At 47.0% G+C, this 14582-nt stretch overlaps 1 protein-coding gene across 2 annotated transcripts in view; it reads right to left on the bottom strand.

Moving 5' to 3' along the window:
- P4HA3 (prolyl 4-hydroxylase subunit alpha 3) overlaps positions 1–8068 on the bottom strand; it is a 35188-nt gene extending 27120 nt beyond the window's left edge. Inside the window, exons 1-2 of one of the 2 annotated variants that reach the window (XM_083436550.1) lie at positions 7451–8068; positions 1018–1160 (exon numbers count right to left, since the gene is read on the bottom strand). In XM_083436550.1, coding sequence (XP_083292676.1) covers positions 1018–1160; positions 7451–7626 — 319 coding nt within the window. In that variant the 5' untranslated portion in view covers positions 7627–8068. The remainder of the gene's footprint in view (positions 1–1017; positions 1161–7450) is intronic. The other variant, XM_083436549.1, reaches the window with a different exon arrangement.
- Positions 8069–14582: the final 6514 nt, after the last annotated feature.

Raw genomic sequence — 14582 nt, 5'->3', positions numbered from 1 at the left:
TGTTGAAAATATCAATAATAAAAAAATGGGTTTGAAATAGAAATGGATTTGTAAACTAAATGAATACTTAACTCTGGCAAAACTAACAGCTATTATAAGAAACCAATCGAATCAAAAATTAAAAAAGGAGTGGGAATATTTTGATGAATATATGGTAAAATATCGCTCAAAAAAAGATATGATAATATGCCTAGATTAAAATGTAAAGTATCTGAGGGAAGGTAAATTAGTAAGGAAAGATAATAAGAACATATAGAAGATTTGAGAAGATTGTAAATGTAAAGATAAATGTAATCTCAGAATGTAGAGGAAATCGAGTGGGGGCGGAGGGAAGCGGGGGGGGGGGGGGGACAAAATAATATTCAGTCAGCTAGCCCTGGGAATTATCTAATTGATTTTTGAATTTTATTGTTATTCATGTTTTTATACCGCATTTTATGCTGCTTTTATAATTAAGTGTTCTAAAGTGTTTAAATTTGTTGTTAGCCGCCCTGAGCCTGGTTTTTGAACCGGGAAGGGCAGAGTATAAATAAATTATTATTATTAGTAGTAGTAGTAGTATTAGTATTATTTATTAATATTATGGAGGATGTGGTGATGGCTTTGGTTTATTTATATTGCGATGTAATATGGGAAAAACCAATAAAATACAGTATTGGAAAGGGGGAGGGTAGTCTTTTTTCACACCTAGGAATTTCCCTCTGAATTATCCACAACAAAAAGGACTCTGGTTTTTTGGGGGGAAAGGTACATTTTTATTTTTTTTAAAGGTGCCTTTTTTTAAAAAAAAAAAGGTCCATCTATCTGAGGGCTGCCTGTACTGGCCGGCAGCTGCCGCCCAGAGTTTCAGGAAGGCAACATTCCTACCTACAGATGCTACTGTGGCTTGAACCTGGGCCCTTCTGCATGCCAAGCAGGTGTCCTCCCGCGATGCAACGAACCTTCTCCAAATGCCCATGGCTATCGCTGTTAAATTCCCAGCAGCTAAACAGTATGCCCTGCCTTCAGCCCACATACCTTGGGCGTTCTCGCTGGCTTCCACGCTGTACACCACGTTCAGCCAGTCCGACTGCAACCTCTTGATGAGCGTGTAGGCCAGTAAAGGGTTAACCACGGTGCTGCCCCCGCCTTGGTGCAAGGCCTGGATCTTCCTGTAGAATCTGGTTGGGGAGGAAGGCATGAATCATAGAATCATAGAGTTGGAAGGGACCACAAGGGCCATCGAGTCCAACCCCCTGCCAAGCAGGAAACACCATCAGAGCACTCCTGACATATGGTTGTCAAGCCTCTGCTTAAAGACCTCCAAAGAAGGAGACTCCACCACACTCCTTGGCAGCAAATTCCACTGTCAAACAGCTCTTACTGTCAGGAAGTTCTTCCTAATGTTTAGGTGGAATCTTCTTTCTTGTAGTTTGGATCCATTGCTCCGTGTCCGCTTCTCTGGAGCAGCAGAAAACAACCTTTCTCCCTCCTCTATGGGACATCCTTTTATATATTTGAACATGGCTATCATATCACCCCTTAACCTCCTCTTCTCCAGGCTAAACATGCCCAGCTCCCTTAGCCGTTCCTCATAAGGCATCGTTTCCAGGCCTTTGACCATTTTGGTTGCCCTCCTCTGGACAATGAAGAAGGGTATTATTCACAATTAGACAAAACTCAGGAGGAGAGGGCTATGGAAGGCTCCATAGTTGGGGGCAGCGATACTAGCTGTTACGGTAAACTCTGGGTGCGAGGCTGCTCTGCCACCCAGCTCGTCGGACTAAGTCCGCGGGTCCCTGCGGAGGAAAATAAGCTCAGCCGGAGAGGAGCAAACTGCAGAAGATCCAAGTTTATTGCGCAACAGGTTCAAGGCGAGATTGAACAGCGAGAAAGGGGTGACATGAACTTTTGAAACTTCCCTCCATGTCCCAGAATACAGTGCAAAATACATCCCAGTTACATCATGAATACATTAAGAAGAGGTTGGGTTACACAGGATTGACATATGGAGGAGGGAGGGGGGAATATGCAGAGCTGGAGATATGCGCAGATAAGCACATCCTGAGTACCGGTGAACGAGAAGACAATGGTCCATGTATGCATAGTCTGCCACCTGGCATTGCCCGGAGGAAAGGCTTGGCAGAGTGATTTGACAGGATTAGGGTCTTGACACCTTGCTTGAGGGATTATGGAGGACAGGGGAGGTGTCATGGAGTCCTAGAGAAATTGAGCAAATTGGCACGTTGATTTTCTATGAATTTTATAGATTTTAGTCCCTTTTGACATTGACAATTGGAAATAAATGGATATATTGTAGCGAAGAAGAAGGTGAAGAAGACATGCCCCCCCCCTTCCGTATCATAGCCTAGTTGTGGCAGCTAGACTGGGGACTGGAAGCGGCCGCCAAGACCGTATAACACTGGTCTTGAAAGACCTACATTGGCTCCCAGTACGTTTCCAAGCAGAATTCAAAGTGTTGGTGCTGACCTTGAAAGCCCTAAGCCAGGGCTTTAAAGGACCAGGTGCACAGCCTGGGAGTCATTTTGGACTCACCACTGTCCATGGAGGCGCAGGTCAATTTTCTGTCCAGGGCAGCTGTCTACCAGCTCCATCGGGTACGCAGGATGAGACCCTACCTGCCTGCAGACTGTCTCGCCAGAGTGGTGCATGCTCTGGTTATCTCCCGCTGCAATGGGCTCTACGTGGGGCTACCTTTGAAGGTGACCCGGAAACTACAGCTAATCCAGAATGCGGCAGCTGGACTGGGGACTAGGAGTTCAAAGTGTTGGTGCTGACTTTGAAAGCCCTCAACCCAGTAGACCTGAAGGAGCGTCTCCACCCCCATTGTTCAGCCCGGACACTGAGGTCCAGCTCCGAGGGCCTTCTGGCGGTTCCCTCCCTGTGAGAAGTGAGGTTACAGGGAACCAGGCAGAGGGCCTTCTCGGTGGTGGCACCCGCCCTGTGGAACGCCCTCCCATCAGATGTGTAGGAAATAAACAACTATGTGACTTTTAGAAGACATTTGAAGTCAGCCCTGTTCAAGGAAGTTTTTATGTGTGACATTTTGATGTATTTTCAATCTTTGTTGGAAGCCGCCCAGAGTGGCTGGGGCGGCCCAGCCAGATGGGCGGGGTACAAATAAATTATTATTATTATTATTATTATTATTATTATTATTATTATTATTAATGGTCAGGGGTCCATTTACCTTTTATACATTTTAATCCACTAACTATAATAATAAATTATTATTATTATTATTATTATTATTATTATTGTTATTATTATTATTATTATTCTGAGTCCCAGTTGCTGGAAACTGCAGGAGTGGAGAGTTGCTCTTGTGCTTGCAGGCTTCCCAGAAGCCTCTGGTTGGCCACTGTGAGATCAGGATGATGATAATAATAATAATAAATTTTATTTATACCCTGCCCTCCCCAGCCAGAGCCAGGCTCAGGGCGGCTAACACCAGTAAAATTACAGTAAAAACATAAGGGGGGGGGGGACAATTTAAAATACAGGTGCTGTAGTAGATGGGTCATTGGTCTGATCCTATATTTCCTAAAACTGAAAAGTCACAAACTCTGCAAACTTTCTTCATACAGGCATCGTTCCACCCCCTGGATCATTTTAATTTTCTGAACCTTTTCCAATGGAAATATATATCTAATATGTTTTTACTTATGAAAACCCAATTCTTTATGGGCTGTTCCCATAAGGGTTTTTTTGGTGGCGGGGGGAGAGGTTGTACTCACTTTCCCTTTCAAAAAAACACACCAAACCACAAAAACCCAGCAGCCCTTCTGGTTCACATTCTATCATACACAGCCAACACCTACAAAAGGGCAGATGAATATTTGCCAAGACACTGTTTCGAATTGCAATGCTCTCCTGCCAATTTTGCCGTCCAGAAGTTTGGTGGAGAAGGATTGATTTCCCTCCACACCCATCCCAGGAAAACTGCATAGCAAAAACCTCAAACGAGGAGGGGCTGTTTGAAAGTGGACATGTTTGTGGCTGGTTCTGGCGTGGACCCGGGCAAGGTGGCTGCCTCAAATGGCAGATTCTGGGCACCTGTTCTGGTGGATCTGGGCTTTTTAAAAATATGCACCATATTTTTCGCTCTATAAGACACACTTTTCCCCCTTCAAAAATTAAGGGGAAATGTGTGTGCGTCCTATGGAGCGAATGCAGGCTCCTTGGCTTCAGCGATAGCAACGTGAAACCTCCGAAGGGCAGTGGGAGAGCTCCCCCCGAACTCCGGAGGCTACGCATTGCTTTCACTGAAGCTGCCTGAAGCCCCCGGAGCGCAGGGAACTCCCGCTGCGCTCTGGGGGCTTCAGACAGCTATCCGCAAGCCTTCGGAGCGCAGCAGGAGTTCCCGCCGTGCTCCGAAGGCTTGCGGATAGCCGCCTGAAGCCTGGAGAGCGAGAGGGGTCGGTGCACACTGATCCTTCTTGCTCTCCAGGCTTCGCTGAAGAGGCGCTCCACAGTTTTCCCTCTCTGAGCAGCGCCCCTTCAGTGAAGCGGGAGGAGAAATGGAAAGGGCTCCGATTCTCCTGCTGCTTCGCTGAAGGGGCGCTGAGCAGAGAGGGGGGAATTCCCCCCCCCTGTACTCCCCCTCCTATGGTCCGGTGCGTCCTATAGAGCGAAAAATACGGTATGTATAATTGCAAGGCACAGAAGATGGGAGTAGGAAACAACTAGCAAGGAACAATTGGGAGACTGCCTTCTGGGAAGCCTCCAGACTGTTGTAGTTTTGAGTGGGAATCCATCACATACTGGCAAATTCAGCTCCTGCAAGTAAATGTGATTTGGAGCTCTTGTGCAACAAACCAGCTATCCCCAAATACCAGACTTTGTGATCAGGAAAGCAGTGAGAAAATGCACTGGGAATTGTGGGATAATATTTGCTTTGAATCAATGTAGGGTTCCCTCATGTTGTCGATGAATGTGGGTACTTTTTGCACCTCCATTCATTCTCCTTTGTCTCTATCAGTTGCTCCTCCAAATCTCTGTCTCCCCCTCTCCAGATCTTCAGATGCGCTGGCAGGCGCCAACAGGAGTCTGCCAACAGCTGGAGAAGCAGAGATTCCCCATTCCCGCTTTAACTAGAGATGGCAGGAATTGGACCTGAGATGTTCTGAGAGCACAGCAGGCACCCAGTGTAGCACTAACACAAAGCTAATGAAACTGGCAAAATGGATTTCAACAGGGACAAATTTCAGGTTCTGCACCAAAATAACCAGATGCAAGTTAAAGCTCTGGTTTTCCCAGTAGTGATGTATGGAAGTGAGAGCTGGACCATAAAGAAGGCTGATCGCCAAAGAATTGATGCTTTTGAATTATGGTGCTGGAGGAGACTCTTGAGAGTCCCATGGACTGCAAGAAGATCAAACGCATCCATTCTTAAGGAAATTAGCCCTGAGTGCTCACTGGAAGGACATATCACGAGAAGAGAAGACTCCCTGGAAAAGACCCTGATGTTGGGAAAGATGGAGGGCACAAGGAGAAGGGGACGACAGAGGACGAGATGGTTGGACAGTGTTCTCGAAGCTACCAGCATGAGTCTGACCAAACTGCAGGAGGCAGTGGAAGACAGGAGTGCCAAGCGTGCTCTGGTCCATGGGGTCACAAAGAGTCAGACATGACTAAATGACTAAATAACAACAACAACAACCAGATGCACAAAGATAAGACTTGACAGCAGTACATGTGGAAAGGATCTAGGGGTCTTAGTTGAGCACAAGCTGAATGTGAATCAACAGTGTGATGCAGCAGCAACAAAAGCAAATGCTATTCTAGGCTGCATCAACAGAAGTCTAGCGTCCAGATCGAGGGAAGTCATAGTCCTGCTCTATTCTGCCTTGGTCAGACCACACCTGGAGTCCTGTGTCCAGTTCTGGGTGCCAGATTTCTGAGCACAATTCAAAGTGTTGGTGCTGACCTTGAAAGCCCAAAATGGCCTCGGCTCAGTATACTTGAAGGGGCATCTCCACCCCCATCATTCAGCCTAGACACTGAGGTCCAGCGCCGAGGGCCTTCTGGCAGTTCCCTCACTGCAAGAAGTGAGGTTATAGGGAACCAGGCAGAGGGCCTTCTTGGTGGTGGCGCCCGCCCTGTGGAATGCCCTCCCATCAGATATCAAGGAAATAAACAACTATGTGACTTTTAGAAGACATCTGAAGGCAGCCCTGTTTGGGGCTGTTTTATACTGTTTTTAATATTCTGTTGGGAGTCACCCAGAATGGCTGGAGAAACCTAGCCAGATGTGTGGAATATAATAAATAATTATTATTATTATTATTATTATTATTATTATTATTATTATATTGACTGACTGGAAGGTATGCAGAAATCTGGAAATCAGACCATATGAGGAATGGTTGAAGGAACTGAGTATGTTCGGCCTCGAAAAGAGGAGACTGAGAGGGGATATGACAGCCGGTATGCCTGGAGGAGCGTCTCCACCCCCATCATTCTGCCCAGACACTGAGGTCCAGCGCCAAGGGCCTTCTGGCGGTTCCCTCATTGCGAGAAGCAAAGATACAGGGAACCAGGCAGAGGGCCTTCTTGGTGGTGGCACCCTCCTTGTGGAAGCCCTCCCATCAGATGTCAAAGAGATAAACAACTACCTGACATTTAGAAGACATCTGAAGGCAGCCCTGTTCAGGGAAGTTTTCAATGTGTGACATTTTAATGTATTTTTATTCTTTGTTGAAGGCTGCCCAGAGTGGCTGGGAAACCCAGCCAGACGGGTGGGGTACAAATAATAAATTATATTATTATTATTATTAAGGTAAAGGTAAAGGGACCCCTGACCATTAGGTCCAGTCGTGACTGACTCTGGGGTTACGGCGCTCATCTCGCTTTACTGGCTGAGGGAAGCGGTGTACAGCTTCCGGGTCATGTGGCCAGCATGACGAAGCCACTTCTGGCGAACCAGAGCAGCGCAAGGAAACGCCGTTTACCTTCCCGCCAGAGTGGTACCTATTTATCTACTTGCACTTTGTGCTTTCGAACTGCTAGGTGGGCAGGAGCAGGGACTGAGCAACGGGAGCTCACCCCGTCGTGGGGATTTGAACCGCCGACCTTCTGATCGGCAAGCCCTAGGCTCAGTGGTTTAGACCACAGAGCCACCTGTGTCCCACTGCCACCCGTGTCCCTTATTATTATTATTATTATTACAAATATCTGACGGGCTGTCACCTGGAGGATGGAGCAAGCTTGTTTTCTTCTGCTCCAGAGGATAGGACCCAAACCAACACATTCAAATGCCGAGAAAGGAGATTCTGGTTAAGTGCTAAGAACTGTTTGACAGCAGAATGGAAGGTTATCCGGCAGGGATTATTCAGCTGCGATTCCCTGCGTTGGAGGGCTTCGGACTGCATAGCCCTGGGGTGTCCCTTCCAACTCTACGATTCCAGCCTCCCGGGCTTGATCCCCGCAAACAGAGCCCGGCCCTTACCTCCTGAGGTCCTCCAGCCTCTTGGCTTCCTCTTCCAGGTAGGTGTGCAAAAAGCGCAGGAGCTCCCTCTCGGTGCTGAGCGCCTGGTGGATGCTCAGCATGGAAGTGTAGGTCTCCGCCTGGACGCGCTGCGAGAGACCGGCCAGGAGGACCACTGCTGCCGCGGGCCACAGCATCGCCTTCCTCTTCTGCACAATGCCTCTGTCTCTCGCCTCCGCCTCCCTTCCTCTCCCGCAGGCTGGGATCCAAAATCTCCCCTCTCCTGCACCCACCCAGCTCTTCCAGTGCCACCCAGTCCCTCTCCCGAAGCCAAGGGAGCGTCGGTGGTGTCATGGGCGCAAGCGGAGCATCCCTTTGCGCGGCTGTTGCGCGCCCTCGGTCCTCCTCCTCTGGAATCTCGCCCTGAGCTGCGAAAGCCAAAACGGCATCCCAGCACCGACTTGAATCTCTCTCTTTCCCTCGCAGCAGCAGCAGAAATGAGCCGAATGGAAACCAGATGGGGAAAGAGGCAGTAAAAACCGCTGTGCGTTTTTCGCTTCCCTCTCCAGTCTCTGGAAAGCTCCGGCAAGGATTCGCTGGGGCTGCTCAGCAATCCGTCTTTCTCTCCCTGTCTACTCCAGGATTGAAAATGGGGTGGGAGGGGAGACGGGGAAGTCCTCCTTTGGCTCAGAGCCTGAGCATCTGCGATAATAATAATAATAATAATAATAATAATAATAATAATAATAATAATAATACAGTCATACTTCGGGTTCAGTACAGTTAAAGCTCTGGTTTTCCCAGTAGTGATGTATGGAAGTGAGAGCTGGACCATAAAGAAGGCTGATCACCAAAGAATGGATGCTTTTGAATTATGCTGCTGGAGGAGACTCTTGAGAGTCCCATGGACTGCAAGAAGATCCAACCTCTCCATTCCGAAGGAAATCAGCCCTGAATGCTCACCGGAAGGACAGATCCTGAAGCTGAGACTCCAATACTTTGGCCACCTCATGAGAAGAGAAGACTCCCTGGAAAAGACCCTGATGTTGGGAAAGATGGAGGGCACAAGGAGAAGGGGACGACAGAGGATGACATGGTTGGACAGTGTTCTCGAAGCTACCAGCATGAGTTTGACCCAGCATGAGTTTCCCCAGTCACTCTGGGTGGCTTCCAGCAAAATATTAAAATGCAATAATTCACGAAATATTAAAAGCTTCCCTGAACAGGGCTTGGCATGCAGAAGGTCCTGGGTTCGACCCTTGACGACTTCAAGGTTCCCACCTGGAAACATGAAGGAGAGGGTTCTGGCTGGCTACTAGCCATGATGCCTAGACGCTCTGCCTTGTCAGCTGGAGGCAGCAGCAATACCTCTGAATCCCAGTTCAGAGAATTGCAGAGTTGTAGCGTTGGAAGGGGGATCCCTGAGGATCATCTAGTCCAACCCCCCTTGCAGCGCAGGAATCTTTTGCCCAAGGTGGAGCTTGAACTTGCGACCCTCAAGTGTCATGCTCTTCAGAGAAGAAGAAGAAGAGGCCAACCCCAAAGAGGATTTGGAAACGATTTGTAGATTAAAAAAAAAAATTGCTGCAAACATGTTAAAACGCGAGTCGGTTTGGAGTAAGCTCAGCAGTAAAAAATTGTTATAAGAATTTAATGGTTGGAAGAACGATTGCAATTATTATAATATGCAGCAGTAAGAGATAATTTGAGGAAACCATGGAAGAGTAAAAGGGAAGTTGAGGAACAAGAAATAATTTGGTGTATCGGTTAATTAATTGTATTGTATTTTTCCTGTTTTTGTACATCTGAAAACATATATATATATACATATATATGTATGTGTTTAGAAACCTATTAGGTCCATAAATTACCATATGGCATATATTCAACACAAAAAACAGCGGCAATTTGTTGTTCACAAAGGACATATAAAGGGCCCCCTTACCTTCAGTAGCTGAGGGCCTCATCAAACCAAAATCCGGCCCTGAACAGGAAAAGGGATTCTGACTAAACATTAGCAGGAACTTTCTGACAGTAGGAGCTGTTTAGCAGTGGAAGGAACACCCTTAAAAGCTGGTGGACTCTCCTTCCTTGAAGGTTTTAAATCAGTGTTTCCCAAAGCTGGGTCCTCCAGCTGCTTTCAGACTACAATTCCCATCATCCCTGACCGCTGGTCTTCCTAGCTAGGGACGATGGGAGTTGTAGTCCAAAAACAGCTGGAGACCCAGCTGTGGGAAACAATGGTTTAAACAGAGGATGGTCGGCCATCTGTCAGGGGTTCCTTCACTGTGATTGCAAGGGGTTGGACTCGATGAAACTTGGGGTCCCTTCTAAACCTATTTGCGGGTTTTCCTTGGGGGCAAACTGGTTGGCCACTTTGGGAAGAGGATTCTGGACATAGAATAATGGAATCTTAAGAGTTGGAAGGGACCCCAAGGTCATCTAATCCACCCCCCTGCAAGGCAGGAATTTCAGCTGAAGCACCCATGGCAGATGGCCATCCAACCTCTGCTTAAAAACCTCCAAGGAAGGAGAGAGTCCACCATCTTCCGATGGAGATCGTTCCACTGTCAAACAGCTCTTACCATCAGAAAGTTATTCCTAACTTTCAGTTGGAATCTCCTTTCTTGTAACTTGGAGTCATGGGTTCAAGTCCTACCCTCCAGAGCAGGAGAGGAGGAGGAGCAGAACTTGATAGGTCATTGGCTTGACCCAGTAATTTCTTCTTATGCTCTTCTTATGTCCCACCTTGCTGGAGATTCAATCCTCCCAGCTGCTTTCATTTGCTCTAAGTTTCTGAGAGGTAAACACAGGCAGAAGGCTGTGTGCAGATGATGGAGGCTTGGACAGCATGGCGATGCCCTGAATTTCTTTTTTTGTCTGTCCCCCCCCCCCCCCCGTAACATTTTTACAAATCCATTTCATTTGTTGAGGCATTAGGGGGAGAAGAAAGGGGGGGAGAAAGAAAGGGGGGCGGAGAGAGGGAAGATGGATGGGGGTGGGGTCGGGTGGCGGTGTTTCTATTATGTTTAATGTATGTAGAATTTGGTGTCAGCGTTGCTTGTATTGTTCACTTGTGTTCCTTTGGTGGTGAGAGAGGTTGGGGTTGGCCTAGGGTGTGATTGTTTGCTTGTGATTTGTTGTGGTGATCTTTGTTTTCGTGTGGTGAGTGAGGTGGGTGGGTGTTTTGGATCAGGTTAGCCATATTGATTTGTATGCTGTTGGTGGATTATTGTCATTGTCCTGTTGGGCTGTGTATGTGATAAAGGGGAGCCATACCAGGGTGAAAGCGTCTTCTTCTGTTTGTCCCCTTGTCAGTTTCAGTTCATTGGTTAATTTTTCTAGTAGGGCTGTTTCCCATACTATTTGGTACCATTGGTCCATGCTCACTCCTGACAGGTCTCTCCAGTGTCTGGCTATGATGCTTCTGGCTGCTGAGAGTAGGTGGGTTATGAGTTCTTTGTGGTGTAAATGGGCATTGTTGTCTTGGAAGATGTTTAGTAGGGCCAATTCTGGGGTGATGTCTATTACTTGCTTAGTTATTTTACATATTTATTGTATGGCTGTGAGTGGAAATAAAAGGATGCCCTGAATTTCTGAGCAAAAAAATCCCTGAGCTTTGCAAGCAGTTATCCTTGGGATCTGAACATGAATGCCTAGGATGCCCCCTTGTGGGAAGCTCTTGCATAACAAGCAGAGCATATTTGGTAGGCCTGGGCTGAATGTACCGTGGTACCTCAGGTTACAGATGCTTCAGGTTACAGACACTTCAGGTTACAGACTCCACTAACCCAGAAATAGTACCTCAGGTTAAGAACTTTGCTTCAGGATGAGAACAGAAATCGTGCAGCGGCAGCGGGAGGCCCCATTAGCTAAAGTGGTACCTCAGGTTAAGAACAGTTTCAGATTAAGAACAGACCTCCAGAACGAATTACCGTATTTTTTGCTCTATAAGACTCACTTTTTCCGTCCTAAAAAGTAAGGGGAAATGTGTGTGCGTCTTATGGAGCGAATGCAGGCTGCACAGCCATTCCAGAAGCCAGAACAGCAAGAGGGATCGTTGCTTTCGCTGCGCAGTGATATCTCTTGCTGTTCTGGCTTCTGAGATTCAGAACATTTTTTTCCCTTGTTTTCCTCCTCCAAAAACTAGGTGCGTCTTGTGGTCTGGTGCGTCTTATAGAGTGAAAAATACAGTAAGTTCGTAACCAGAGGTACCACTATATGTGCATTTTGGGGGGTGGCATTAGAGTAGAGTTTTCAGAGGTGTGAAAGATTCCGCCGCCCCCTAAATCTCTGCTCATCATCAGAATTACTAGGCTGCCTTTTAGAGTATAAACAAATATTTCCTAAAATGTTGGACTGCTTCTGATAATAATAATATTTTTCAGATTCAGTGGACCCTCTGGATACGAATGTAATTTGTTCCGGGGGTCCGTATGCACCCTGAAAATTCCATAAGCAGAGGCGCTGCTTCTGCGCATGCGTGAGCGGTGAAACCCAGAAGAATACACTTCCAGGTTTGCTACATTTGCAACCCGAAAGTTATGTTATCCAAAGGTAACCCGAGAGTCCACTGTATTTGAAAACAGCTATCATATCCCCTATCACTCTCCTCTTTTCCAGGCTAAACACACCCAGCTCCTTCAATTGTTCCTCATACGGCCCGATTTCCAGATTTCTGCACACCTTCCACCCAGTCAATATCCTAATAATAATAATAATAATAATAATAATAATAATAATAATATATTACTTATACCCCGCCCATCTGGCTGGGTTTCCTTAGCCACTCCCAGTATTCTGTTGGGAGCCGCCACACGTGGCTGGGGAAACCCAGCCAGATGGGTGGGGTATAAATAATAATTCATTATTATTATTATTATTATTATTATTATTATTATTATGACAGGAGTGCCTGGCATGCTCTGGTCCATGGGGTCACGAAGAGTCGGACATGACTAAACGACTAAACAACAACAACAACAATTATTATTATTATTATTATTATTATTTTTAACCCTAATGAATCAAATCAGCCTGGCAATGACAAGGCAAGCAGACTTTGCAGCAAGGACGGTCATGGGATGTGCCCAAATAGGGATACAAAAGCTTGAATAGAGCACAATTTTGCTGATTTGCTAGATTTCTGCTTTGTGATATAATAAGGGCTCAGGCATGCCCAGACAGCAATGTTGAAAACCAGACATTGCCAACTTGGGGCTCTCCTCGTGTTGGTCCCTTACCTTTATTGCCCTGACCAGGCCACAGTGATTCATGTGACGGTCACCTCCAGGCTTAATTATTGTAACTTGCTCTACACGGGGCTGCCCTTGAAGCTGACCCAGAAACTCCAGCGGGTGCAGAATGCTGCGGTGAGGCTCCTCACGGGGTCCTCGCAGCGGGTTCACATTCATCCAGTGCTTTACCAACTGCACTGGCTCCGGGTGGAGTATAGGGTCAGGTTTAAGGTGCTGGTTTTGACGTTTAAAGCCCTATTGTGACCTTATGAGGCTTTGCCCTCGGGTGGGAAAAATATTGTGCCTGGGAAAGGGAAGTGGGAGTCAACAGACACTCAAGGAATAGTTTCGGAGAAAAAGGTTTTATTTCTACCATCCATGAACTGGTAGAAGGAGCAAGTGTGATAAGTCACAAAAAGCATGCATGAGTTCACAATCATGTGCACAAGCATATATACCCCTTTCCAGTTCCCTCCGCCTTTCTCCTCCCTCAGGAGTCCTCTGAGCATGAACAGAAAGCTGTCTTGGGACTATTGGGACTCTTGGCACCCTTCCCAGGAAAGGGGTTTCAGAGTGTTCAGATATGTTTCAATCTCTTGTTCTGGCATGGTTCCCGGACAGAAAGTAAGTTGCAATGTGGTTCTTTAGCAAGGCCAGAAGACATGAGAAAGGCCTGAGAAACAATGGACTGTTCTCTACCTTTGTTACAGCAGAGCGGAATGTTTCTGATGCTTAGCTGCTGAGAAAATGATTTTGAAAAGTTTTGAGAAGCTTTGAGCCTGCTTTGGTGGGGGGTGACTTCGGGCCTAGGTGAGGTCACCTGTCCTCACCTTCCTTCACTAGGACCCTTGTACCTACAGGACCGCCTCTCCTGGTATGCCCCGGGGAAGACCTTAAGGTCCACAAATGACAACATTTCGGAGGTCCCAGGTTACAAGGTGGTTAGATTGGTCTCAACTAGGGCCAGGGCCTTTTCAGTACTGGCCCCGACTTAGTGGAACGTTCTGTCACAAGAGACCTGGGCCCTGCGGGACTTGACATCTTTCCGCAGGGCCTGCAAGACGGAGCTGTTCCGCCTGGCCTTTGGTTTGGACTCAGTCTGACCCTTATGTTTCCCTCCCCTTATGGTTTTGATGAGGCTGCATTTTAAATTGCATTTTAACTTGTATTTTAAATTGGTTCCTCCCCCCATTATGTTTTTACTGAAATTTTACTGTTGTTAGCTGCCCTGAGCCTGGCTCTGGCCGGAGAGGGCAGGGTATAAATATTATAATTATAATTATGTTTCATATCCCATTGCTCCAAGGACCTCAAGGTGGCCTGGGTCTCCCTCTCTTCATATCCTCACAACAACTGTGCGAGGTGGGTGAAGCTGAGCAGCAGGGACTTGCCCCGGGGTCATCTAGTAAATTTCATGACTGACCTAGAATCATAGAATCATAGAGTTGGAAGAGACCACAAGGGTCATCGAGTCCAACCCCCTGCCAAGCAGGAAACACCATCAGAGCACTCCTGACATATGGTTGTCAAGCCTCTGCTTAAAGACCTCCAAAGAAGGAGACTCCACCACACTCCTTGGCAGCAAATTCCACTGTCGAACAGCTCTTACTGTCAGGAAGTTCTTCCTAAGGTTTAGGTGGAATCTTCTTTCTTGTAGTTTGGATCCATTGCTCCGTGTCCGCTTCTCTGGAGCAGCAGAAAACAACCTTTCTCCCTCCTCTAGGTGACATCCTTTTCTATATTTGAACATGGCTATCATATCACCCCTTAACCTCCTCTTCTCCAGGCTAAACATGCCCAGCTCTCTTAGCCGTTCCTCATAAGGCATCGTTTCCAGGCCTTTGACCATTTTGGTTGCCCTCCTCTGGACACGTTCCAGTTTGTCAGTGTCCTTCTTGAACTGTGGTGCCCAGAAC

The sequence above is a fragment of the Podarcis tiliguerta genome (genome assembly GCF_965153285.1).
Source record: "Podarcis tiliguerta genome assembly, chromosome: 4".
NCBI lineage: Eukaryota > Metazoa > Chordata > Lepidosauria > Squamata > Lacertidae > Podarcis > Podarcis tiliguerta.
The sequence above is the reverse complement of the archived record's forward strand: the minus strand, read 5'-3'. Positions and strand labels throughout refer to the sequence as shown.